Here is a 25809-nt window from a genome sequence, read left to right on the forward strand (position 1 = left end):
AAATTGTAATAGAGTTTAATTATTACTATTTTATTTTTCACCAACCTGCCCCAAACGGAGTGGCAGGACTGGGTGGGGCAATAAGTGCTGAGTGGCAGCAGGGAGCTGTGTCCTTATGTTTAAAGTGCGCATGTCCCTGTGGCCGGCCGTCATGTGACAGACAGCTGGATTAGAGAAAGCACAGGCCTTCTGTGCTCTTTCATGAGAACGCTGAGAGAGCGCTTCCACCAATCCTATTGCTTCTCGCATGTTGGTTAACAGCATGAGAAAAGCACCAGGAAAAGGTTAGGGTAGAGAAGACTGGAACACCGTAGTGAAGAGGACATTGTTCAGCAAGCCAAGAAGGTAAGTGGCTTTCTCTTTTATTTATTTTACTACCCTCCCCTGCCAGCCCCCCTGCTCCATTTGCACACCCCACCACTCTCCTTACATGGCAGCCGCCACTGTGCAGGTGTGGTTCTGTGCAGTGGGGTGTCTGCAGCCAGTGCAGGTCTTTTTTGGAATGTCTGGTAAAAGTGTCTCTGATCTGTGCTGGGGTGCGAGACTTTGCAGAGTGTGTGTCTGGTGTGTGAGCAGCACCAGCCTTCTGCACAGTTTGCAAGTTAATGCAGGTATTGTATCGTCCTTCTTTGCTCTCATTAGCAGTGACCCATTCTGTTTTCCTAGAGAACACCCCCCCCCCCCTTCAAGCAGATTAGTTAATCCTCAACCTAGTTGGCTCTAACTCCTCTCTCTAGAGTATGTAAGGAACTCATCGAAGGTTCCAAGTGTAGTTTTAGATAAGTGGGTTAATGCACCTATTGCAGTTATGTTTGTACCCTTTATTTCACAGCTTCCAGTTCTACTGCAATAGCACCTCCCAAGTTGTCTACTGTCAGTATGAGCTCTAATTCAGAGTCCTATGATTTAAAAAAAAAAACAAAAAAAACAAAAAAAAACTTGAATTACATTTTGTTTTTGTTTTTTTTGTTTACATATTTGCTTCTAAAATGCATTAATGTCTCACCGAAGACCATCTCTAATTTCCACCGTGTGTGACATGCCCAACAGAACACTCTCAAGACTATGGAAATCGTAGGATATTTTTCTTTGATATTCATAACTTTCATAAGACTACATAAAGGAGACACAAAGAAGTTTTTAGGGTATGGTAACAACTATCCCTAATAAGGACTCTGCTGTAGGTTTTATTTATATACATGTGATCTGACTTGGTAAGTGACAACCGTTATGTACACATCTCCTGTGTAAGTAGCGGTACAACAAAGCGCTGCCTCATTTTACCATGCACACTATTACTTGCATACATAGTGGTGCACTGAGTCCAGCAACATTATATTGGACCAGTGCCTCCTAATGAACGTTTTGCTCCAGCTCTCTACTTAAGCACCAAAACCTTCCTCATTCACTAGGATAAAGAGTCTTACTGGTCATACCTGTAGACTGACGCTCATGGTTGTGATTTATTGAGCAGTCAGTCCAAACAGATGGGCTGCTACTTGCTTTGTGGAAACTGAGGACACAGTTACCAGGTATTCGTAATCAAATATAATATTGTGTCTCAAAATGTTTGCAGAACCTTTGGGCAGACAAGATGTGCAAAAAATGTTTTACTTTAAGATTGTAGGAAACCATGTTGTGTTTTTTTTTTTTTTTTAAATAGAATAAATTAAATATGTAAGCACGTTTCTGTGCCAAAACACATACTTGTTTTACCAAGTTGTGGGATAAGTAAATGTATATACAGAACAAGTAGATTTTCGTTATTTGGAAAAGTTGATTATTTAATAAAAATCTCGCACCGCTTTCTGTATTCTACACCACTGTTCAAACTATTCAGCTTAGAACATATTGCCCCATATACATAGAAACAATGACAATAAATGTACACTTTGTAACTTGCACTTTAAGGCGAATTTCTTAGGGGGGGCATCCAGAATTCAAGTATTCTACCTGCCGGTATACCATCCACTGTAATTTGCCCTGCTGACATAGCTGACCAGTACTTGCTTACAGACCTTTAAGCCTGTTCCCATGGCTACTTCCAATAGAATATTCAACTCATGGACAAGGTAATTCCCTACTGGATTCAGGTCCCTTTCCAAACCAGACCATCTCCCTTGTGCAGATCTGTACCTCTTCCTGAAAATGTCTAATTTTTGGTTCAAGGCCTGGTAATAGGGCCACAAGTTTCCAGTAATTCCTCAAGCCATGTCTCTAACTGGTGATCAAGGCCCAGAACATCATGCTGAAGTCAATGGATTGAAGAATCCCACCCCACCAAAGTTCCATAAGAACTGGATATTACTCTTGAGATCGCCAAATCTGAGTGATCAGCACTAAATTTGTCTCCTGTCTTGAGACCCTAATATTGGCACACGGAAGAAATGAATAGATGTTTCATCCCCATCCCTGCATTAATAGTTTAGTTTCCACTACTCCTGGGTCCAGTCTCTAGGTCTAATATCTCATAAGTTAGTGGTCTGCATAAGGCACAAACAGAAATGTCTCTCACACAAATCATTTTATCATGAGTGCCCTGAAGACTTCTTGGTGTAGCTTCAAGATATTGTAATCTTAGCAATATGTGGAGTGCCAGTCTTCCATGTCATTCTGGGGTGTGGAAGCTAATCCACACTTACGGCATCTAATATTACAGATATAAGTGCCGAAAGTGCTTGGTCAACTCCATCAGTGTTAGCAGCAGGTTCCTACCCAAGTAGTTTGTGCTGAACTGCTGTCCATGTTCAGCTGGACACAATATTTCAGCCGATCATTGGATTTACACTGAACTACAAATGAGCAAGCAATTACAAACAGTTGAAGTGCAACTTTGATTGTTCTTCTGACCGCTATACTATGTAAAAGATCTCCATGTAGAGACTCCCAAGGCAAGAGTGCTAGTGTCTGGCATTGACCTAAAGATTGCCCCTCCATGTAATCCAGCCAACACTAGATCTCGACACTGGCTTCCTATGTAATGTCCACCACTTTATTAAGTCAGTCACTTGCTCTAATGCAGTGCTTCCAGTCTCTAAAGGAATCTGTAGTGTGACATTGTCCTGAGACTATGGCTTGGATTAAGGATGGAAAAAGCTCACCAGTCATGCCACTTGTCTTAAGGAGATTCAGTCCGTTGTCAGTGACATCCCCGGTTCCTTGTAGATGTTTGCTATCTTTTTCTATGAAAACCTTAAAGCTGCCTTCACTGAGTTGATTGCAGTCCCCAAGAATATCATGTTTTACTTGGGGATAAGACTGAACTTTTCTTCGTTTGATTACAAATCCTAGATCTTGGAGAAGTGTGACTGACAATTGCAGTTACTGCTGAAGCTGATTTCAGCACTGACCAATCCGTGATATGTCATGCAGACAGTTAATCAGTCTTTGTCTACCCCTCACTGTGACCGTGTGAAGGGAGCTACTAACGTGCGACACAAGGTGGCACTCTGTGAATTGGCAGGTCTATAGTCTGTTAAAGGCAACACTGAGGTTCTGTTTTACTCTTGGCCTTAAGCTGGGCGGAAATGTGATCTCTGAACCTTTGAGGTTCTGACTTCCAGAATGGGCTCCCTCGCCTTTCCCTTATTGGAGGGTTTCTGAGTGGCTGGCCGGCAGTAATAAAAGCTGTTTCCCAAGAGTCTGACTGAGGTTAGACCGTTTTCCCTCGTACTCTTGGATGTCTTCCAGTTCCTGTACCTTGGGACCGGCAGAATCCAGGCACAGCAAGAGATCCATAAGGCGCCAGGAAGGCACGGAGCTCTACAGTCTCCACGTGGAGGAAGCTCGGTGATTTTCTGAGCACCTGTGGCCACAGTTTCCTTTGGTTACCTAGGATCAGACACCCCCGTGTGGTCGGAGCACCTTCTTGCTATAGGCCTGTGGCACATGTTGCCATCTGCCTCATTGATTTGCGGGTGGCAGCTCACTCAGGAAGCACCAGCCCAAAAGATAAAAAGATGAACCAAGCCATGCATGCCCCAGCGTTTCTGTCCCACTGAGTGCCGGGTGGCAAGGAACCTACTAGTGCAATGTGAGACCCACTTATTAGCATCAATTCAAGCCACAACACTCTACATGAGGCAACTTATCTCTACTTGGAGCAGGAAGAAAGATTAAGTAGAGAGAGTCAGTCGAACTTGAAGAAAGACATTTGATTGGATGCTTTTTGAATAACTGTTTCTAGCATATTTATGTGAAATGTAGGCATTTGTTGTGAGTGTGAATGCTAAGCTTATGCTGTTAAAGGCAGAGTAACAAATGAGCACAATGCTCGTCTGTGGTGGTGAGGTAAATTTAGTAGCCATGCGCATCAAATATTCTAACGTTTGTTCCAACATCTGACATGAACCGCACAGCTAGAGTAAGAGATGCCACAAAAACAAATTATTTTTTAAAGGAAATTGCCTTTGCCATGCGGAACTGGCCCTGAGTTCCCTCGTTCTATCTTGAAGAAATCTTCTCCTGTTTCATCACCTTTCATAATGCTCCCTTGGTTTATTTCATCTTGCACAAAGATTTATTGTCCGTACTGTTGGAATGCACAATAAGCTCATTGCTTTGATATGTTGTTTCTCAAATTAAAGGTGGTGCAGTTCAAAAGGCATGACTGGCTAATGTTGTATCGTTACTAAATTGTTTACATTTAGCCATTGCTGCTGAATTCTTGTGTTTATATAGCGCTTAAGCTCATTTTATGGTATTACATGTTTACTGTCTTGCACTTACCATTTAAACAGCAGCATTTCAGTTGAAGCATCAGTCCATAAGCTTCTGTAGTTTGCCCTCCGTACCGTCGCACATCTGCTACTCAGCAACAAAATAGGTACAGTTTTCATGCTAATACAAAACTGTACCACGTGAACTTTCTTTGTAAACTATGTTTCCACTTTGTGAGGCTATTACTACACAGATTATTAATGCAGATGACAATTGGGTATTTTAAGGCGACAATTGATCACGTCGATAATAAGTTATATTTAACAAACTATCCTTACCATTGAGTCCAGGATCACTCTCCTGAGACTCATTTCAAGTACTTCCCAAACTGCTCACTGCCACATCTCACGTCTGTGGACCAAAAGTCCAGTGTCTAAAATAGTGACCCTTTTGGATGTTCACCTGAGAGCAATGTATGCTTGCCAACACAATACCCAGGGAACCAAATTTAATAGTCTCGTGACTCCATTATTTGACTGTAGATGCCGGAGCCTGAGGTCAGCAGATAAATAGTGTCCACAATGACATTTCAGAGAGGCGCCAGCAGAGTAATGCAGTAAGACTCCATCACATGTGAATATACCAGTCTTGTTGTACCTTACATTTGACAGTTTTTCCTAAGAACAGGAATAATGTGCATAAATCTTTGGAATCTGGTATGTCACTTGCACACATTTATTTATAATGTTATCGGCGTGAATATGTGTGGTGTAAAGCCATGTTACAGATAGGCCTTTTGGAGGGTACATGAGGTGTTACTGGAGAATCCTGAATGCTTTGAGCCACCTATGTCGCAGTGTTGGAGTATGAATGGCAGATAGTCCACCTGTTTAAGTTGAACAAGGTTGTAAAGCCAGTAAGAACCGGAGTGTTCAACCGCTTCACATAAGATTCCCTCACACTGAAGTTTCGTAGTGTTTCAGTAATATGATGTGTGCATTGAACATATGTGCAGTTTTCTAATGACTTATTGAAAATTTGATCTTTATTATCATCCTAGGGTGAAACAATGACTTCTTATTGCCAAGCTGTCACATGAAAACAATCTGTTCTGTTTACGGATATCTGAAAGAGAGCAATAGTATGTGCTCATTGGCAACATTAACAATTGAAGCCATGGTCGAAAACCATTGCAATTGAAGGTTTTTTCCTGTCTTAGGCGCTAGATTTAAAGAGAAAATGGGTTTATTTAGAGACTGGCCACACCCCAGGGTCCTCTGATCAGTTGCCTCGCTGGAGGTCCTAAGTGGAGTTTGGAAAGGGGCCGGCAGCCTAGGTCCCACCATGGAGAAAATGGCCCGTGTGACTACTGCCCTTGGTGGTAATACCATCACTGGTCGGACCATGTTCTGTCACCTGGATGCTCCTGCAAATGCCATCAGTGTCTGCCGTGATGCTGCCCAGGTAGTGGTTGCCGGGCGAAACATTTTTAAGATTTACTCCATTGAGGAGGACCAGTTTACAGAGAAACTGAATCTACGGGTTGGCCGCAAGCCATCACTCAATTTCAGCTGTGCCGATGTGGTGTGGCACCAGATGGACGAGAACCTGTTGGCTACTGCTGCTACCAATGGTGTAGTGGTGACCTGGAACCTTGGAAAGCCATCTCGAAACAAACAGGACCAGCTTTTCACAGAACACAAGCGAACAGTAAACAAGGTTTGTTTCCACCCTACAGAGGTTCACATGTTGCTTAGTGGCTCACAGGATGGGTATATGAAATGCTTCGACTTGCGAAAAAAAGATTCTATAACCACCTTCTCAGGTAAGCAATGCTGTTTCTTTTTCTTCATTTAACTAAAGTTCAACCAATTTATTATGACGGGCACTGACTTTCAGCTGCAATAAAGCATGCCTCAGCGAACCATTGTGAAACTGTGTTTTTAAAAAGATTACATATGTTTGCAAAATAATGGGTAACTAAAAGCTAACCCCAATTAATTCATTTTTTAGGAAATCCTTTTAATCTAATTGGCAATGACGTTATATGAGATAAAGACGGGTATTACAGAAACTTTTATTTTGTAAACAAGAACCTGGTTATGACTATGATTGCAGAATGAAGTACAAATTAACTGTAAACTCGAAAATCTTTTAATCAATGATTTGATCCAATGCGTTAGAGTTAAAGTTGAAAATTATCTGATTAGTTGTGTAAAAGCACCTCCCATTTGAAACCCACTTCCATAAAATATTAACCCAATTTCATTTTTTTTTTTTTTTTAAATACATTTTCCACACCTACTGGGATGAGCTGTGAGTATTTGGAAATCCAGCTGAATTGAACCATAGTGAGCTATGGACTTATTTGGAGGCTGTCTCCTGCTTGTCCTGTCTCCTGCGGTTTATGCCTCAACCCTGTGGAGCTTCTCTCCTGAACACAAATTCAGACTTGTATGCTCCTCTTGACCTGTGAATGGGTGTGTATGTCTGCGTAGGAGTGTGTCTGTGTGCGTGGTGAGTTTTTCTGTGTCCATGAACTCGAAAGGCTGTGGTTGAGTAGTCTGACCACCTCCTCTTTCTTCACTTGCTCTGCTTGTTGATGCCAAAGTCCGGATTACCATTCCGTTTACTATTTATTCATGTGCTCGCTGCTGTTCATTGGTAGTTCGTGGTGGAAAAAAAGCAGCCTGCGCAAGACACACTTTTCTGTGCTGCATAGGGAAATGAGTGGCCAACCCTGTAATAAGAGGATTGCTCTGGTTGGTATAGTGCAGAAGCAAGTCCCACGGAGTTGAGTAACATAATGAATTTTTCTAACTTTTTTTGGACACCTACCCCTCGGTATTCCAGATTGTTCTTTATTATAGGATCTTTACTGGGGCATATAAACATGGAATATGAGCACACATAAGGGCAGTAGAGGACAGTGAGGGTAATCAGTAAATTCTCAAGTAAACCTCCTCGAGTACACCTGCAGTTCATTACTTTCCTAATGGAAGAAATGTGTCTTAGCCCTTGTATGTCTCAAAAATAGCATTGGTAGGTACAAAGCTAATGTTATGTCATTATTTCTACCACATGTCGTAGAGTTAGTAGTACTGTAACCATGTGTTCTGAGATGGATATCTGAATTATTGCCTGGTGACATCAAGAACGTTGCCTACTTTACAACTTCCAACATCCACTTCCAAGCCTGTGTGTGGGTAAATTGTTGAATGTGAGGGTGAGTGCAAGTGTGGGGTAGATCAGTGGTTCCCAGCCTGTGGTCCGGGGACCCCTGGGTGTCCGCGAAGCCTCCTCAGGGGGTCCGCGACTGCTTAGAAAATTAAATAAGATTAATAGATTAGGTCCCCAGCTTTCAGTAATGACTAAGTTGGGGGTCCCCGGATTTCAATAATTCAGTGGGGGGGGGGGGGGGGAGGGTGTCCCTGGGTTCCAGTAATGACAAAGTGGGGGTCCACAGAAGTCAAAAGGTTGAGAACCACTGGGGTAGATGGTTGAGTGGGTGAGGCCAAGGAAGGTGTATGGAACTTGTGCTCCTTCGTGAATCCACAGTAGGTAGCCCTTCTGTGTGCATTGCAGACAAACATGTCAATACGAGGTAGTGGGGAAGCAGTGATGGCCCTCACACAAAAGTTCTTCCTGGTGTAATTAATGTTGGACGTTTTATAGCAATGGTGATCATTTTGATAGCACCGTTACTGTAAAAAGGCTATAGAATTGACAGGAGGCTCTTTCTACTTCTGCTATGCCAGCACAGTCTGAAGTTCATTTTTGGGAAAAGAGTAACTTGTGATTCTCAGGCTTAGAGGTTTGAACCTACACCACGCAGTCACAGTGAAATATATGCACGGAACCTTGCACTGCACAACCAAGGGTCCATTCTGCAACAGCTGGAAAAGATTAACCTTTCTGAAAATCTCATCTCCTAAAGTGTTAACAGACCATGCAATACTGGGGCACTGCAGCTAGCAGGCTGTAAAAACCTCGAACGCACATGCAATCAGTACTTGCAGAGACATCCAGGAGAATGATGTCAATTGCATCAGGAAGAACATCCCAAACAAGGATACAGTGTGCGCTTCTGCAGGTATTCACATGGTACTCACTAGCAGTACTTAATTTGAGTCTGTAAGGCCCACCTACGCTTTTTAAAAAATTTTTTTTAACTCCTATGCAAAAGACAAAATCCGGTTTATTTCCACATTGCCTCATAGATTGCATAGAATAGTTATTTTCTAAAGGGAAACAAATCTTCGTTGCATTTTTAACATACTGCGCAAATGTAACCCCTTGCATCTTGGCTTTGATTTAATACCTTTAGCTAAAACAAGTGCAAATGAAAAAATACCAGAGCGCCGAATTTAAAAGGCTGTTTATTCCATCACCTTTCGTGAGTAATTTCCCCTCTACACCCTCAACTCTGCCAGTAAAAAGCACAGTACTCTCTGCACATCTCTCACTTTATACACAGTTGAGTATGGTAAAATATCTTTCTTTACAGTTGGGGGAAAAAAAACTCAAATTCATTGAGAAAAAACAAAGGTTAAAGTGACTTTAGTGGTAAAAAAAAGGTAAGTTGAAATGTAACATTTTAAACACAAGGCTGGAATTCACCAGTTAGTTAAATTAAGAGGGTATGGGGACTACCGAGCCCTTACGGTGGAAGAAAATCGATTCTGTAGAAGGCTATTGGGAGTTGGACAAAATATCCTTGGTTTTAGTCTTCATTTGGAGTTGGAGCTTGAGTTTGTCCAGGACACTATTCAGTTGGCTCCCCTTCTGCTATGGATCTCAATTTGGACTAACGAACATGCCACTCTGAATAGGGATATCTTAAAGGATTGTCTGGCTTGTGACAATGTAAAGAATATTCCCTGGTTGATGCCCATAAGGAAGATGGCTCGTGATTTGGGGCGGCCTGATTTGGTTGATCATCCTGAAGGCCTGACCAGGTGTGATAAGAAATGGGCTAAGGAGAATTTTTTTAAGAATCCAGAAGAATAGGAGGGAGGGGGAGGCTTTAGGGAAAAAATCGATCAGGGATTTCATTATGTTAAAGATGTGGGTAGGCCCTGAGCGCTATCTCTTAGAGATAAAGGATGTGAGGGAAAGGTCTCTCATAACCCGTTTCCGTTTGGGGATCATCAGAAGTAACCTGTGGTTCCCGTTAGGTCTGTATGGGGACAAATGTATTAGACCCGGCCCCTGTGATTGGGTGTCCCAACAGACCTTGCCCCATTTTACTTTGTTTTGTGTTTTCTATGCACCATTCAGAACTCTTTTTTTATTACCTCTCCTAAGGCCCAAGGGTTTTGTGCAATATCGTCCTGCTTTTATGTGGCTGCAGATGGCCTCAGATGCATTGGTGTGGAAGGGGCTCGGATCATTCCTGAAGGGAGCTATTACTTGGCGTAACAATGTAGAGTTTTTGGAATTAATCTTTCTATTTTATTGTTTCTATGCATGTGTTATATATCATTTTATTCTTGATGGGTGTTCTTTTTATTTATGGTTTTATTGCTAATTTTAACAAATGTATTGGAGATTATTTATTGTAATGGATGAATTTGTTTCATACCAAATAAAAGTTGTTGTTAAATTAAGGAACTATAATTTGCACACTTACCATACACACAATGATGTGCATAGTGATGTCACAAGTGATATCAGTGATATCCCAAAACCTGTCATGAGTGATGTAATATTACGGGTCATATGTGGTGCATGGCAGGTTAGTCCTTTTGCCATGGGGGTTTGGGGTCCCGTAGCAGGTTGGTCATGGTTAATTGTCAAATGTAGTATATGATGAAAACACACTCTAAATATTTCCCTGAATAAAACGTATAGAGAAGTTACCGTTAGCTACAGCCATAACACCTGAAAGTATGTTCAGAAAATCACTTTTAGAAGACAGAGTGAAAGTGCACATATCTTTTTACACATTACATTTGAAAAACCTCTGAAATTGACTAGCTATTAGGCTTGCACCAAAGCAGTGCTTATGCCCTTGTAACATTTAGATGAATAAATAAGAATACCTCAAAGCACATTGTGATCATCAGATATACATACCAGATATAATGCTACAGTTGTTCTCGTCTGCCCTGTAGTAAGGGTAATGCAGTATACATTCTTATCTGTAAAATTATTTACATTTGTAATTGAATGAATGGCTGGTCTTGTGGAGTGCTCCGCTACTCTGAGAATAATCTGGTGCTGATCAGATGGGTAACATTCTCGACAACAAGTTTGGTGTGACATAAACAGTTGTGTTTAACATTTTATGGAAATATCCCTTGTTCTGTGTATCCCTGAGATTAAACGGTACATGATTCTAAACTTCAGTAGCCAGAACTGACTGTAAAAGAGGGCCCACCTTTTCTCACCCTCTCAAGGCATGAGACCACCATCAGCCAAACATCAGTGGAGCACAGTGCTCTTGTTGGACACTATTGCGCAACCTGGCAGACAGATACTCCTGACCTGCCCATAGAACTCACGATGGGCTAGAGCCAAAGCCTTAAAAAAACATTTTTTTTTCTAACTGGCAACCAGTGTAGCTCTATCAGATAAGAGGAAGTATAGATCCAGTGTGAAAGTTTAAATAAAAGGTGAGCCTCCGCGTTCTGCACGACTTGCAGACTCTGAAGAAGGTAATTGGGAAGGCTGAGATAAAGCATATTGGCATAATCCAGTACAGGAATGGCCAAAGCCTGAACAACTTATCTTTGAGCCTCGCATGAGAGGAAAGCTGAGAACTTCTTAAGGCTGTCATAATCACACATCAAATAGCAGAGCTTCTGTTTTGTCTGGTTTGCACTGTAGATTATTAATTCTCATCACTGCCTCCCATGCAGACTGAAAATACCTCCTTTGCTGCTTCAGAGCTACCCTTACAGCTACTCTCATAGTAACGCAGGAGCAGAGTATTGTCCGCATACAATATGATCCTAATGCCAAATGATTTCAGTACAGAAGCTGTGTAGGACTCATTGAGAAGCCTTGAGGTATGCCTTTTCTAAATATCTGTGTAAAATGTGTAAGGGTTCATACTAACTGCCTATTCCTATGATCCAGTTCCAGGCCCACCAATAGAGCCGATAGATGTTGCAGATTGATATCATGGGAGAAAGTGTCAAATGCTGTAGAGAGATCTAATAAAATAAAGACAGTATTATGTTCCTGACCCAAGATGCACTTAAGTCCAATGATTCTAGTAGCTCAGTTTCTGTACTGTATCTGGGACGGAAGCCTGATTGGGAAGGATGTAACAGCGTGTATGTCTCCGGAAACTCTAATATTTTTGCACAAGTATGCAAAAATGAAATAGGTGTGAAATTAGATAGCACTGACCTATCTGCTGTCGGATTTTTTTTCAGAAGGGGAACCACTTTTGCCTTTTCCCATATCTTAGGAACTTGACCCGTTAGCAACAATGAATTAAGAAAGTTGGCATACTTCGGATTGATAATTTCGGCCTCCTATTTTAGAATGTAAGGTGCCGTGAATCCAGTGGTGAACTTGACCTACAGTTCAAGGTACCCGCTTTTAACTCCTCTTGGTCAGTCAGCTTAAATTGCAAGAATTCCCATTCTGGTACTGGTAGCTGTTATATTGAATCCAGCAGCACCGCTGAAGACAGTCCCCTAGGTCGAAGATTCAGCTGAATTTTGTCAGTTTTCTCCTAACAAAAAACCTCCAAGCTTAATATATGTCAGATCTGATCTTATGTGGGGAAGGTGTGACTTTTTGGTGCAAACAATTAAAGACTATCTTGAAGCTCTCTTGGTTTGTTGTTGGCCCCATTCACCTTCGTAGTATACAATTTACTTTATTCATGCAATACTTATGTAATGCCTCCTTCTTAATTGACTTAACTGCTACAAAGTAATGTCGCCTCGCTATCTTTTTCAAGTTTGTACAGTATTTTTGCTCCTCTGCAAAACTGGCAGAGACCCATTGGGCAGAAAGAGCTTGCCTATGCTTAGTGCAGATTTTTTCCATGACTAGCTTACTAGCGATGGGCCAGGAGCCTTTGATTAACTGCTAAGGCATCATTTTTGACTCCTCCTGTCATAGTGGGAACTGAAATGACTAAAGCATCAATTAGCACTTGGATCTCAACATTATTCCAGTAGTTTGATCCATTTAAGGCAATTTTATGAGCATTATATTTGGTATAATGTTTAATTTGTAACAGTAACTGGGCTTTAAGTGTGTGTGTTTTTTTTTTTTTTTCAGGCACTTTTTTCAGATTTTCTAAACCTACATTGAGGCGTTATGACTAAAGTTAACCCTAAGTTCACGTTAACCTTCGTGCTGCATTACTTAGGGAAGCCGCTTTACTTGGTTTGTTGCAAATCCATTGAATAGTTTTTGAGAAGTAGCATAAGAAAAATGTGTGCCTTAAACTGAAAAATAGATGAAGTGAGTGACCGCCATCTGAAACGTCTTTGCCAAATTATTGCCTTTTATTTAGGGATGGATGGAACTCGTGGAGTTGCACTTATGTGAATTCTGCAGAGTTGCATAAAAATGATTCTGCAGAGTTTAGCCAGTGGATGGAAATATGCATGTTGCACTGTTACGCACTGCAATTTAGCCCCAGTAGCACTGAAAAATCACCGCGAACTGCGGTGCGCAAGAGCATGCAGCAATTTAAGTTGGTTTTGCTGCTGATTGAGTAGAAAATCTACTAAAGTGACAGGAAATCTACTTCAGAAGAAGCCCTCTGACCACGCCAGCTGCATTAGAAAATGGCACCAGGGGACGTTAGATCTCGCTAACCTTTCAAAACGCTCTCAAGAAAAAAATTCACCATGCGGCGATTGGCGGAATTTATCCCGTACTCCGCTTTATGACAGCAACGCGGGGTCATCAGATTGTGCCAGTTCGGCAGACCGAATGAAACATTCCGTCCCTCCTGCTTGTATTGCCATTATGCACAGAGTGAGTCTCATTGTAGCACATATTGTGCTCTTACTGAAGCACTGCAAATGGGAACTTCCCTACACACATCAACAATCATTTCATTGAGTCTTTGCTGCAGTTTGAAAAAGTGGCCTAGTGACAGCACAGCAAAGAGTTTCCATCATCTTTTTTTAAAAGATTAGAAAGCCTAATCCCGAATGTAGAAAAAGCAAAGGGTGAACTTCTCTGCGGCACATTACTTTGAGGCTTCTCTGCTGACTGATCTGACCTTGCTGAAGCACTGCACAGAGAGATACTTTTATCCGTTTTGTTTAGATTGACTCTCACTACAAGACAAAACCACACACACTACAGCACTGCACAGAGTGACCAAAGCTAAGCAGTGATGAAAGACCATTTTATTTTGGACAAGAATGCACCAGCAAGCAAGGCGTGAAAGCTAGGACATTGCAGGCCAAGGGAGGTGCAGGGAGGATCCTGAATGGGTACATTGTTGAAAAGGGTACACTGTAGAGGGAGTTTGTTGGTATAACTGTTCTCAGGTAGAAAGATGTGGTACAGAAGCAAGACAGAGGATTTTAGGACCCAGTGCCTCTCTATAATTTTGAGAAGATGTGCTACCTTTCGTGCCTTGCATGTTTCACCACTCTGAGTTTAAAACCATCTGTACTGCTGAAGGTTCTTAAGTTTAAACTGACCGGTGAAGCTCTCAGTATACAGGAGTTTGGCCGCTGCTGTCTACCCAGGCCACAGACACAGGTGGCATTGTAATTTCTTGTAGGGGGCACAGAGTTTTTACTTCTGCCTATTGAGTACACATGTGAAATGGCCTACGATCTTCGCTTTGTAAAGCTCAGTTCTACATGATATTGGTCTTCATCATGTCTGGGGAAACGTATGATGAGTAGCAGTGCAGCATGTCTAGTGTGTGTGTGGGTTAAACCTTTGTGATTTAAGAGGTGATTTTTGGAGTCCATGGAACTACATACGTGTGTGTTGTAGAAGAAGGTGGTTGCCATGTGGAAGGCTCTGGTTGTCCTTTGGACTTACCAGCCTTCTACGATAAAGTGTTTTACCCTCTGCCCGAAAAAAAGATGTGCCTGGGGTATTAAGGACATGGCTAGTCCCTTCCTCTTCGAAATGGTCATAATTCACCTGCGAAGATGAAACTCACCACTCTCTGTTCTGTGTTCATGATTACCATCCTCGTCTAAATTTTACCTTTTAGGCTAAAGCCATTCCACATCTACTGTAGCCAGCCTAAACCAGCCTCCGGAAGGACAGTAGGACTGTATGTCCTAGGTTGAGAGCATTTTTTAAGGAACATGTTGCTCAAAGATTCAAGGGTCTCCTTAAAATTCAGAGAAGCTGCACCTTTAGTTGGCCAGGTCAGCCCATCCTAAAGGATACGAAATAGCCCTTCCCCAACAGTGCTTGATTCTTCAAATGGTGCTGCACAAGCTCCACAACAGAAGTGATGTATCCTTGCATTTGCCTTCCTGCTTGACCTGTGGAGATAAAGAAGACCTGCTGTTACGTCGTTTTCATGGCAACTTTGTTCTGTTTTGGAAGTGATGTGTTGATCCACATTTAAGTGTCACATTCGCGCTAATGTCAACTCCTTTCTTTTTGTGCCTTCTGACTCCAATCCAGAAATTCTCTCTGGTCTTTTTTATTTTTTTTATTTTAACAAATTATCCAGTGTTCAAGGAAATGTCACCCCTTAAAAAAAAAAAAAAGACTTTAAACCACTCGGGGACCAATATAAGCAAATGTCTGTGATGGACCCACCCAAAGTCTTTTTGTGTTGCCTGGACTGAGAGCATGACTTTAAGGCATGGGGCAACTCCGCCCAGATGAACTTTAGTCAACCATAAGAACACTCTTTGCCTTGACTCTTTGTCCTGAAGTCAAATGGAAGGTCCCATTCCTGCCATCAGTTGCGTTACAGATCCTCATTTCAGTCAAAGTCTTCTGGTAAGGTGAAGAAAAACCATAAGATGTCTAAGCAAGAAATGGTCTCTTGCTGCCACTCTTGAGAGAGGGTGCCAAGTGGCCTCGCTCCTGATCTCCATCTGAGTCTATTCTGCCCGTGGTCCCTATGTACCTCAACATTCTAGGCCTGTCTGCAGCATCACAGCCAGGTGAAGCCTCCGGTCAAGCTATTCTGAAGATATTCAGCACTTTACCAGCATCCTCTAGTGTGCCTTTGGGCCCGAGGGTCCGAGGTCCTTCTATTCGGACTTTCGCATGAGGGATTGCCTTCGGTGCCCTTTCGAACCACATCAGACCCAGCACCAACTTTGGAGCTCACTTTGGCTCTTCCCTTCGCACCAATGCCATCAACACCAGAGGAAGGCGTAACAGCTATTGTACTATCTGACTCCAAACTGAATCTGCCAGGACCTCGACCAAAGCAACTGGCACCAACCAAGGTATAACCTCTTGTTAGTCCCTCTGACTCTCATACTTTGCCACTTCCTTGTAGTAAGGCCCAAACTTTACATATCCCATGTGGCATGGACTTTGACAACAGCTATGAGGAAGAAGGTGATAATGATCACAATTATGATGACAAGTGGTGCGAAGAGTACTAACTGAAGTATTGCAAACTGTTTATGCCCCCATCAAGCCACTGTTATCCTTAAACGAGGCACTTGGGCTAAGCCCTGCTTGCGTCTGCCCATTAGTAGACTGGTTACCTTTCATCCTCGCCCTGCACCTGGTGACTTTGCCTCCTTAACAAAACATCCCACTCTGACGAGCTTGGCGGTCCAGTATTCCTCCAGATGTGCCAGTCCAGTGCTTTCGCTCTCAATCCTAGCGATCAGGAGTTCCATCGAATTGAGACTTTAGGCAAAAGGATATTCTCCACCAAATGCCTTGCTCTTGGATCAGTCAGTACTACTTCTCATCTTGGCCATTACTCAAATGCCATTTAGAAAACCAAACATCAGGTTTTATTGGCTTTTCCAGGTGACCTTCTTGCGTCTCGCCCAGGCTATTCAAGATTTCTGTGATACAGAAATTTTTTGTTATGCGCTCTGGACACGACTGAATGCCTGGGCGAGACGCAATGCCCTTCGAAGGATCCTGCTTCTTTCACTACAAAGATGCTCGGCCTTGGAGAGCTTTAAAGAGAGCAGAGCCAAGGTGCATCTTTGGGACTGTCTGCTCCCACAAGACAATGTCCCCAGCAACTTCTATCTCTCAGTAGCACCGGTAGACATTTTCCCATCTGTCAATGCCAGACTACTTCTTCGGCTCGCCAGCCCTTTAATGGATAAGGCTGCGGTTTCCCAAAACATAGAGGCCTTACAGAGGCAATGTATAGCTTCCTGCACCTCCAAAAACTGCTTTAGTGTGCCCTTGCGGGTCCCCCTGTCGGAAGCAGGATCTGATATTTCATCCAGGGGAGTGTGTCCTACTTCTTTCCTTTCTACCCTGGAACACCTTCGACTGCCATCAGAGCATCTCTCTGTAAGTGCACAACGTTTTGGCCATAGGGGCCTTAGAGAAGGTTCCAGGCTCAGAAGTAGGAACTGGGTGTAACTCCAGCTACTGCATTGTGTCATAGAAGAATAGAGGCCTTTGTTCTACTTTAGATCTCTGCCCTCTCAAAGCTTTTATTTGGAAGGACAAACTCGAGATGCTATTGCTAGCCCAGGTCCTATCGACCTTGGAGACTGGATAGTGGTGCTGGACCTGGAGGACACCTATTTTCAAATAGTTGCTCTGCAGGTGCTGTCTGCAGTTCACAATGGGACGAGAGCATTTTCAGTTTGCAGTGCTTCCCTTTGGGCTTACCAAACCCCCTTAGGTGTTTTAACAAGAGTGATAGCTGTGGTTGCAGCACATATGCGGAGGACGGGGGCAATGTCCCCTCCAATTATTTTTCTCTGTTTGCAGCATTGAAGGGTCTCTGTGCACTGCAGCCAAGACTTGTAACACCTCATAGTGCGTGCAAATGCAGTGTGTGAGCTAACAAGATGAAATATTGGTTTAAAATGCACTGGTTGACGAATGTGGTAAAATAGTGCTATTCCAGCTCCTCAAATATGGTCTAAACTTAGCATTCACAGTTAGAGGTGGGTGAGCCACCTGAGCTGTCCGTGGCTCAGCTCAGGGTCCTCTTGGACATGCAGGCCCCAAATGACCCAAGCTTTCTTTTGCCTGCTGACTGCCATCCTTACTATTAACTTATGCTCCCAGAGCCCCTTCATCTCTACTCACGCAGCAGAGGTGCTGTTCTTTGCTGTGCTTTGCAAAGGCGCAGTAGTGTGTAAGTGCTATGAAAGTGCTTTCAGAGAGATGTCATCATACTCAACCTACCTGTACTGTTGTGAGTCATCCCCAGAGGGTAATAAATGTGCCAAACGATGCCTGTAGTTGAATCCGTCAGGTGCTGCTGCAGCCCCAGCTCTGCACTTTACTTGTGTTGATGGAAAAATGTGTAACAGTTGAATGATTTGAATCTACAGATCTTTGCATTGCTGATACTTAGCCCTTACTCTGGTGCTGAGTCACTGGTGCCCCCACCACCTCACACCCACGCCCTACTTCCTCCCCATTGCTGAGCCCTATCCACGCCAAATTAGCATCCTTTTTTTTTTTTTTTTTTTTTTTTTTTTTTTTTTTTTTTTTCAACATCCCGTGGACTCTAAAGATACACAAAAAGTGTGGGTTCCCCTGGAGGAGACCGAGACATTAGCCAAAGTACAGCTAAAATGTGGGTTTTCGGGGAAAAAGTGCTGCAGAAGCAAGCATCTGTTTTTTCCCCCCCCTGCAAATGGAATCAATAAAGGGTTTGCAATGCTACAATCACCATCTCTCCATCTTTCAGGAACAGGCAGACGTGAATCAGAAAACCAATTGTTTCAGCACCGTTTTTGCACTTTACTGGGACATACCCCATTTTTACTATTTTTTTTTTTTTTTTGTGCATTCAGCCTCCTTGAAGTTCTTGATAGAAATGGGTGTGAAACCAGTGGTGGATCCCGGACAGCTAATCATTTCTGAAAAGTCGACAAAATTCGGAGTTCAACAAGAGGTCATTTGTAGAGGCTTCAAGGTTTTCCTATAGAAAGTAACAGTTGAAATAAAATATTGAAATTGAGTCGGGGGAAAAAAAAAACCAGCCATTTCTGTCTACGTTTTCTTCTGTAACTTTTTTCCAGCTATGGCAGTGTTTTTATTTATAAAGCAATTTAACTTTTACGTCTGCTGGACCCTTCTGGCTCCAGGGATGTATAGGCAATGGGTTTTCATTGTACACCGGGTATACAGCAATTCATTTGGTAAAAAAAAAAAAAGAGTGAGAAAATAGGTACCCAGGAAACGTATGTATTTCTGAAACGGGCACAAGATATGGCATTTAGAAGCACTGGTTATCTGAATGCGGGGGCACCGATACTAGCATGTGAATTACAGGCCATTTCTCAAAATGACTTCTTTATTACACACTGTCTTACATTTGGAAGGCACAAGTGTAGAGAAAGACAATTGGTAAAAACACTTGTTCCTCTATTCCCAAGGCAGCATTACTCCTCCACTAAACTACACGCCCTCAACCCAGGACAGCACCCCTCCCTCACCCAAGCCAACCCCAAACACACACACGGACATTTACATGTCATATATGCCGTTTCTCCTGCACCCTCACAAACTCCAACAGTTCTAACACGCCACGCACCAACTATAACACGCCCCGCAACAACAGCCCCCGCAACCACCTTAACTGCATACTCCTAAACACCCGCTCCATACACCAGCACGCCATCAAGCTCTGGGACCTGATCACAACACACTTCCCTGACATCGCCTTCCTCACAGAAACTTGGATGAACCCCTCATCTGAACCCAACATAGCCATAGCCATCCCAGAAGGATACAAAATCTTTAGAGACTGTCTAAACAAACTGGGAGGAGGCATCGTCATCATACATAAAAGCACCATCAAGATCACCACCAACACCCACGACACCCTAGACATCGCAGAACACCTACACTTCTTAATTCACATAAATGCCAACACCACCCTTAGAGGAACCCTCATTTACAGACCACCAGGACCTCACCCTCCTTTCTGTGATGCCATCGCTGACACCATCAGCCCCCACGCCCTCCCCTCCACAGACTACATCCTCCTTGGTGACATCAACTTTCACCTGGAAAACCCCCACAACTACAACTCCACAACCCTGCTACAACCTCACGAACCTAGGACTCAAACAACTGGTCACCTCACTCACTCACTCAGCAGGACACACCCTAGATGCAATTTTTACCTCCAGCAACCACATAACATTCTCACACACACCACTAAACTCCACTGGACCGACCACCACTGCGTCCACTTCTCCTTCACGAAACCCCCCACCCACTACCGACAGCACACCACACCATACCGTATGTTGGACAAGATTCCCCCCCCCCCCGAACACCTGAATGCCAAGCTCACACAAATGACCCCCCCCACCAACGACCCCCAACATCGCCACCCACAACCTCACACAATGGATTACGACCTGCGCAGATTCTCGCCCCTCTGAAAAGAAACAACACCACCCACAACATCAAGACCGCCCCCTGGTTCACTACTGAAATCCAAAGGGTGAATGCCGCAAAACCGAGAAAGCTTGGCACCAAGAACCCTCCATGATCAACTTCTCCACCCTCAAAACCACCATACGCAAACCTCACCAACTCATCCGAACCACCAAAAGGGCTTACTACAAAGAACGCATAGATAGTAACTTATTAACAGCAAGGAACTCTTTACCATCATCAAAGAGCACACCAAACCCAAATCCTGCAACATCGACCCCACTCAGACACAACACCTTTGCAACTCGCTCTCCAACCACTTTCACCTCGAAATTCTAGATATTCTCAACAGCTTCACACCACCTGCACCCACGTTCACCACCACTGACACGACCAACAACACCACACCCCCCCACTCCAACCAACTGCATACCTGGGCCCCTACCAACAATGAAGAAACCGATAAAAACATGAACTCCATCCACTCAGGCTCCCCCACAGACCCCTGCCCCCATCACATCTTCAACAAGGCCAGCCCAATCATCGCTCCCCAGAGCTATGATTGGGCTCCTTCGATGCCGCCACCTTCCCAGACTCCTAGAAGCACGCCGAAGTAACCGCACTCCTCAAAAAAACCCAAAGCAGACCCGGATGACCTCATGAACTACCGCCCCATTTCTCTTCTCCCCTTTCCCGCCAAGGTCGCTGAGAAGCTAGTGAACACCCGCCTGTCTCACTTCCTAGAGGAAAACAATGCACTTGACGCCTCCCAGTCTGGATTCCGCAAGAAACACAGCACTGAGAACGCCCTCATCGCCTGCACTGACTACATCAGAACCAGAGTTGACAAGGGCGAGACCGTCGCACTCATCCTCCTGGACCTCTCCGCAGCCTTCGACACTGTTTGCCACCAAATCCTCCGACCACACCTTTTTGACGCAGGAATCGGACACAAGGCCCTGGACTGGCTCGCCTCCTTCCTCGCCGAAAGAACCCAGAAAGCTTGACTCTCTCCCTTCCAGTCCCCAGCAACCAAGATCATCTGCGGCGTCTCCCAAGGGTCCTCCCTCAGCCCTGCCCTCTTCAACATTTACATGGCCCGCTCGCCAACATCCTCCACCCTCACGGAATCACCATCATATCTTACGCAGACGACACCCAGCTTGCCATCTCCCTCACCAGGAACCCCACCACCGCCAAGACAAACCTCGACGCCGGACTCCTTGCAACCGCAAAATGGATGACCGCAAGCCACCTCAAACTCAATGCCAACAAAATCATCATCATCTTCGGCCCCAACAAGACAGTATGGGACGACTCCTGGTGGCCTACTGCCCTTGGAACACCCTCCACCCAAACACTCAATCTAGGCATCATATTAGACTCATCTCTCTCCATGGCCCAGCAAATCAACTCTATAACTTCCTCCTGTTTCAACACCCTCAGTGTGCTGCGAAATACTTTCAAATGGATCCCCATAGAAACCAGGAAGACTGTCACCCATGCACTCATCAGCAGACTAGACTACAGAAACGCCCTCTACGCTGGTACCACAGTCAAGCTTCAGCAGAAACTCCAGCGGATCTAGAACGCAGCCGCACGTCTCATCCTGAACCTCCCACGCCATGAACACATCTCCGCCCACCTCAGATCCCTTCACTGTCTACCCATCAGCAAAAGGATCACTTTCAAAATCCTCATCCACGCCCACAAATCACTCCACAACACTGGCCCTGCCTACCTCGACGAAAGAGTGAACTTCCACACTCCCACTCGTCTCCTCCGCTCTGTTGACCTCGCCCTCACCACAGTCCACCCGCATCCTACACACCACTTACGGAGGCAGATCCTTCTCCTACCTTGCCTCCAAGACCTGGAACTCCCTCCCCACCAACGTACGCAAGACCCAGGACCTCCTGACCTTCAGAAAACATCTCAAGACATGGCTTTTTGAACAGTAAATCGGCATCCTCCCCTGTTTTCTCCCCTCCCCCCACAGTGCCTTGAGACCCTACCGGGTGAGTAGCGCTGAATACATTTTTTGATTGATTGTTCCTCCAAGTCTCCCGATAAAAAGGGTACCTCACTTGTGTGGGTAGGCCTAGTGCCTGCAACAGGAAATGCCCCAAAATACAATCTTGATTCATCACATTTTGCAATGAAATAGGACACGTTTTTTGCAGAGTGCCTAGCTGTACATTTTGGCCTCTAGCTCAGCTGGCACCTAGGGAATCCTATCAAACCTATACTATTTTTAAAACTAGACACCTAAGGGAATCCAGAATGGAGTGACTTGTGGGGCTTTCACCAGGTTCTGTCACCCAGAATCATTGCAGATCTCAACATTTATCTAAAAAAAAACATTTTCCTCACATTTCAGTGACGCAAAGTTCTGGGCTCTGAGTGGAGCCACAAACTTCCTTCCACACAGAATCCAGCAAGTCTCTCCATTAAAATGGTACCTTACTTGTGTGGGTAGGCCAAGTTCCTGCAACAGGGAAGGTCCCAAAACGTACTGTGGCAATAATGAGGTGAGTGTACTAATTAGTCCTGGGATCTTGAACCATTTAGGGAAAAAAATAGGCACCCAGGGGAGTCCACGGAGCTGTGGCTTTTCTGGATTCCCCAAACATTTTCACCCAGCATACCCTGCAAAGTTGAAACATTGAAGTAAACTAAAGAAATATGCATGGGTCCACAAACCTCTTACCACCTAGTATTCTCCAACTTGTCCCGATAAAAACGCTACCTTACTGGTGTGCCTGGGCCTAGTGCCAGTAACAGGAATGGATCACACAAGGGTCAATGGTAGTCCTTCCATGAGGGCTATTGCCACACGCAGACATCACCAACTCCTCAGGCTAGCAAAGAGATCCTCATTCAAAACCCGCCTGGAAAACAACGCTCACGACTCCAAAGAACTCTTCAACATCGTGAAGGAGTTCTCCAACCCCAGCGCCACCGTCCACGACATCCCTCCCTCCCAAGAACTGTGCTACGCCTTAGCCACCGCTTTCCACCGAAAGATTGCTGACATCCACGACAGCTTCAACACCCCTACTACCTCAAACACGCCAGTCTCCCCTCTCCACGAACTCCACCCGCACCAACCTCCTGGACCAGCATCCACGACGACGAGCCAACAGTTTGTCTCTGGTGGGTTCCCGATCCCTTTCCTGGGAGCCCTCAGTGTTGTCTGCCACATCCTGCTGTATTGGTCTCTTGTTCTGCTGGTGCGGCGCTGCATGTTGAGTGATGGAGTTTGCTGCATGTGAGCGTGCTGGTCTGTCCTTGCCCATGATTGATGCACAAGAGCAGCCATTCAGTCCCACAAGTTTGTCACCAGGATTAACCCCTTCCAGTGTTCCTCTTGTCCCCAGATCACAAGTCCTTGTCCTCTGGCCACATCCGCAGCCGCCAATGCAGGCATGCTGGGGCTATCCACTCAAGGACGTCTATCAGACCTCCAGGGTGCACCTCCCACTACCTGTGGCACCAGGCGCTCCACATCCATTGTGATGGCGCAGTAGCAACCAGCCAGGATTTTTCACCTGTGGCCTGGTGTCTGCACAGTTCAGGAACAGCAGACCATCTCGTCTTCTGCCAACCGCTCCTTCCCATATGGCTGGAAGGGGGCTTGAGCCTAATGTCCCCACATGGGCATCAATCAACCCAGATGTGACACCTCCCCCACCCCCGAGATTGGTCCAGACTACCCCTCCAATGATTCACAGGAATCGCACTCTATGAACTAGGGCCCTCAAGCACCACCCCAGCACCAACTCTGCTGGCTTTAAGGCCACCTGTTCTTCCCTGAGGCCCCTCCTCCTCCAATCCCCGCTATCCACCCGTCCAACAGTCTGGTAGTGGACAGGGCTGGGCCCGACTTCAGCAACACCCTTAGTCCGTGGCTTTGATCAGCGGCACTACGGAGCCCCAGGTAGGCCCACCAGATGACCTACCGCAGGCCCCAGTTGCAGGCCAGGGAATTGCACACGTGGCTTGCTGCTCCAGGAGCAGTGTCTAGCAGGATATCGCTGTAGCCCAGAGGATCCCCCTCTTCTTTATGGTGCTCCCCTGGGGCTCCGTAACATGCCTGGTAAAGCCCCTGGTGAGGTCTCACTCAAACTCTGGCGTGGTCTCCTTGTGCTCTTTGTGCGGCTTTGTCACCGGCTTTGCCATCTCAGGTTGCAACAGCTTTGGGTCACCGAGCATCCGTCTTCCGGCCACGCCCGCAGCATTGGCTCTCAGCAGAGGGCCCCCGGCAGCTTCTCCGGGCAACAGTAGAGCCTTGCAGCAGTACGGTGGGGATGGCAGGCCTGACCTGCCGTGCAGCAGGCCCACCGCTTTGCCTGTTCCTCTGACAGGTACTCAAGGTTTGATGGTCTCATGGAGCCCAGAGACGACTGCTAACACATCTGAGTTCAGTCTGCATCTCTGAGATAGTGATTGGGATGATGTGCAGGGCTAATTGACAAGGATGGTGCTGAATTAATTACGGCCAGACCAGGAGCTCAAGGGCTTACGTCGTATCTGCTATGTTGCATGGCCACACCCCTGGAATCTTCAACATAGTTAAGCACTGGAGGAGTCTGAATAGGCCATTCTTTCATGCAAATCTGGATCGCCTAGTGACCCTTGTCCTTCTGACATCTTGACTTTGACCCCATCTGACTATCCGCGGCGATAGAAGATTTGCACTGCAATTATCCGTGTTATGCCCTCTTAGGAGATATTATTTTGCTTTTCCAACTATAATTTTGTATACATTTGTAATTTTATGACTCTAGGCCAGGTGGCTGTCATATTGGAAAGCTTATGCTCAAACCTAATGGTTATGGTGACAGGCCTGGTATGCTCATTGGAAAAGATTGTGGGGTTATTACAACCCTGGCGGTCGGTGTTAAAGCGGCGGTAAGACCGCCAACAGGCCAGCGGTAAAAAAAAAATGGAATCACGACCGTGGCGGAAACCGCAGACGGAGACCGCCACTTTAACACTCCGACCGCCACGGCGGTACAAACAAACAGCATGGCGGTCACAGCCAACAGACTGGCGGGAGACAATGTACCGCCCACAGTATCACAACCTACCAATCCGCCACCTTTCCCGGGGCAGATTCACCGCGAACAAAAACACGGCAGAAACAGGACTTCGAAGGGAAACCGCTCACCTCTACACACCCCACGAGGAATCAGGACGCCATGGAACCCGAGCTCCAAATTTTACCAGCTTTTATCTTCTTCTTGCTCCTCTACCAGGAGTGCGAACGCCGGCGGCGAAGACCACAGTGAGTACTGCACCTACCACAGGGGAGGGAAAAAACATTGACACACACACGCAACACCCCCACCCCCACCCTCACCCACGACAACACACACACTAATACATATTGATACATTACAGTTACACCCCCCCAACACCCCCCCAGAAGAATGCAAAGACAAAAGGAAATGAGGTGAACAATTGTAATATATTAAAATTCAGTAGTCCAATAACATACATTCACTTTACAAATCTATACACCAAGAATTTTAGTCCAAGAGATTCCACCCTTAAAGTCCGTGGACCACTGGGCCCACACTGCATGGGCGAGGCCCACACAAGATACCTAAACATGACGGAGAGAACACTGCAGGGGCATCAGATAGAAATAAAACAGGCACC

The 25809-nt window shown here is 45.1% G+C and overlaps 1 protein-coding gene across 2 annotated transcripts in view; it reads left to right on the top strand.

The window, feature by feature from the left end:
- WDR24 (WD repeat domain 24) overlaps nucleotides 1–25809 on the top strand; it is a 151904-nt gene that overhangs the window by 28982 nt on the left and 97113 nt on the right. For both annotated transcript variants that reach the window (XM_069210543.1, XM_069210542.1), the window contains exon 2: nucleotides 5720–6484. In XM_069210543.1, coding sequence (XP_069066644.1) covers nucleotides 6004–6484 — 481 coding nt within the window. In that variant the 5' untranslated portion in view covers nucleotides 5720–6003. The remainder of the gene's footprint in view (nucleotides 1–5719; nucleotides 6485–25809) is intronic.

Source organism: Pleurodeles waltl, chromosome 10 (assembly GCF_031143425.1).
Source record: "Pleurodeles waltl isolate 20211129_DDA chromosome 10, aPleWal1.hap1.20221129, whole genome shotgun sequence".
NCBI lineage: Eukaryota > Metazoa > Chordata > Amphibia > Caudata > Salamandridae > Pleurodeles > Pleurodeles waltl.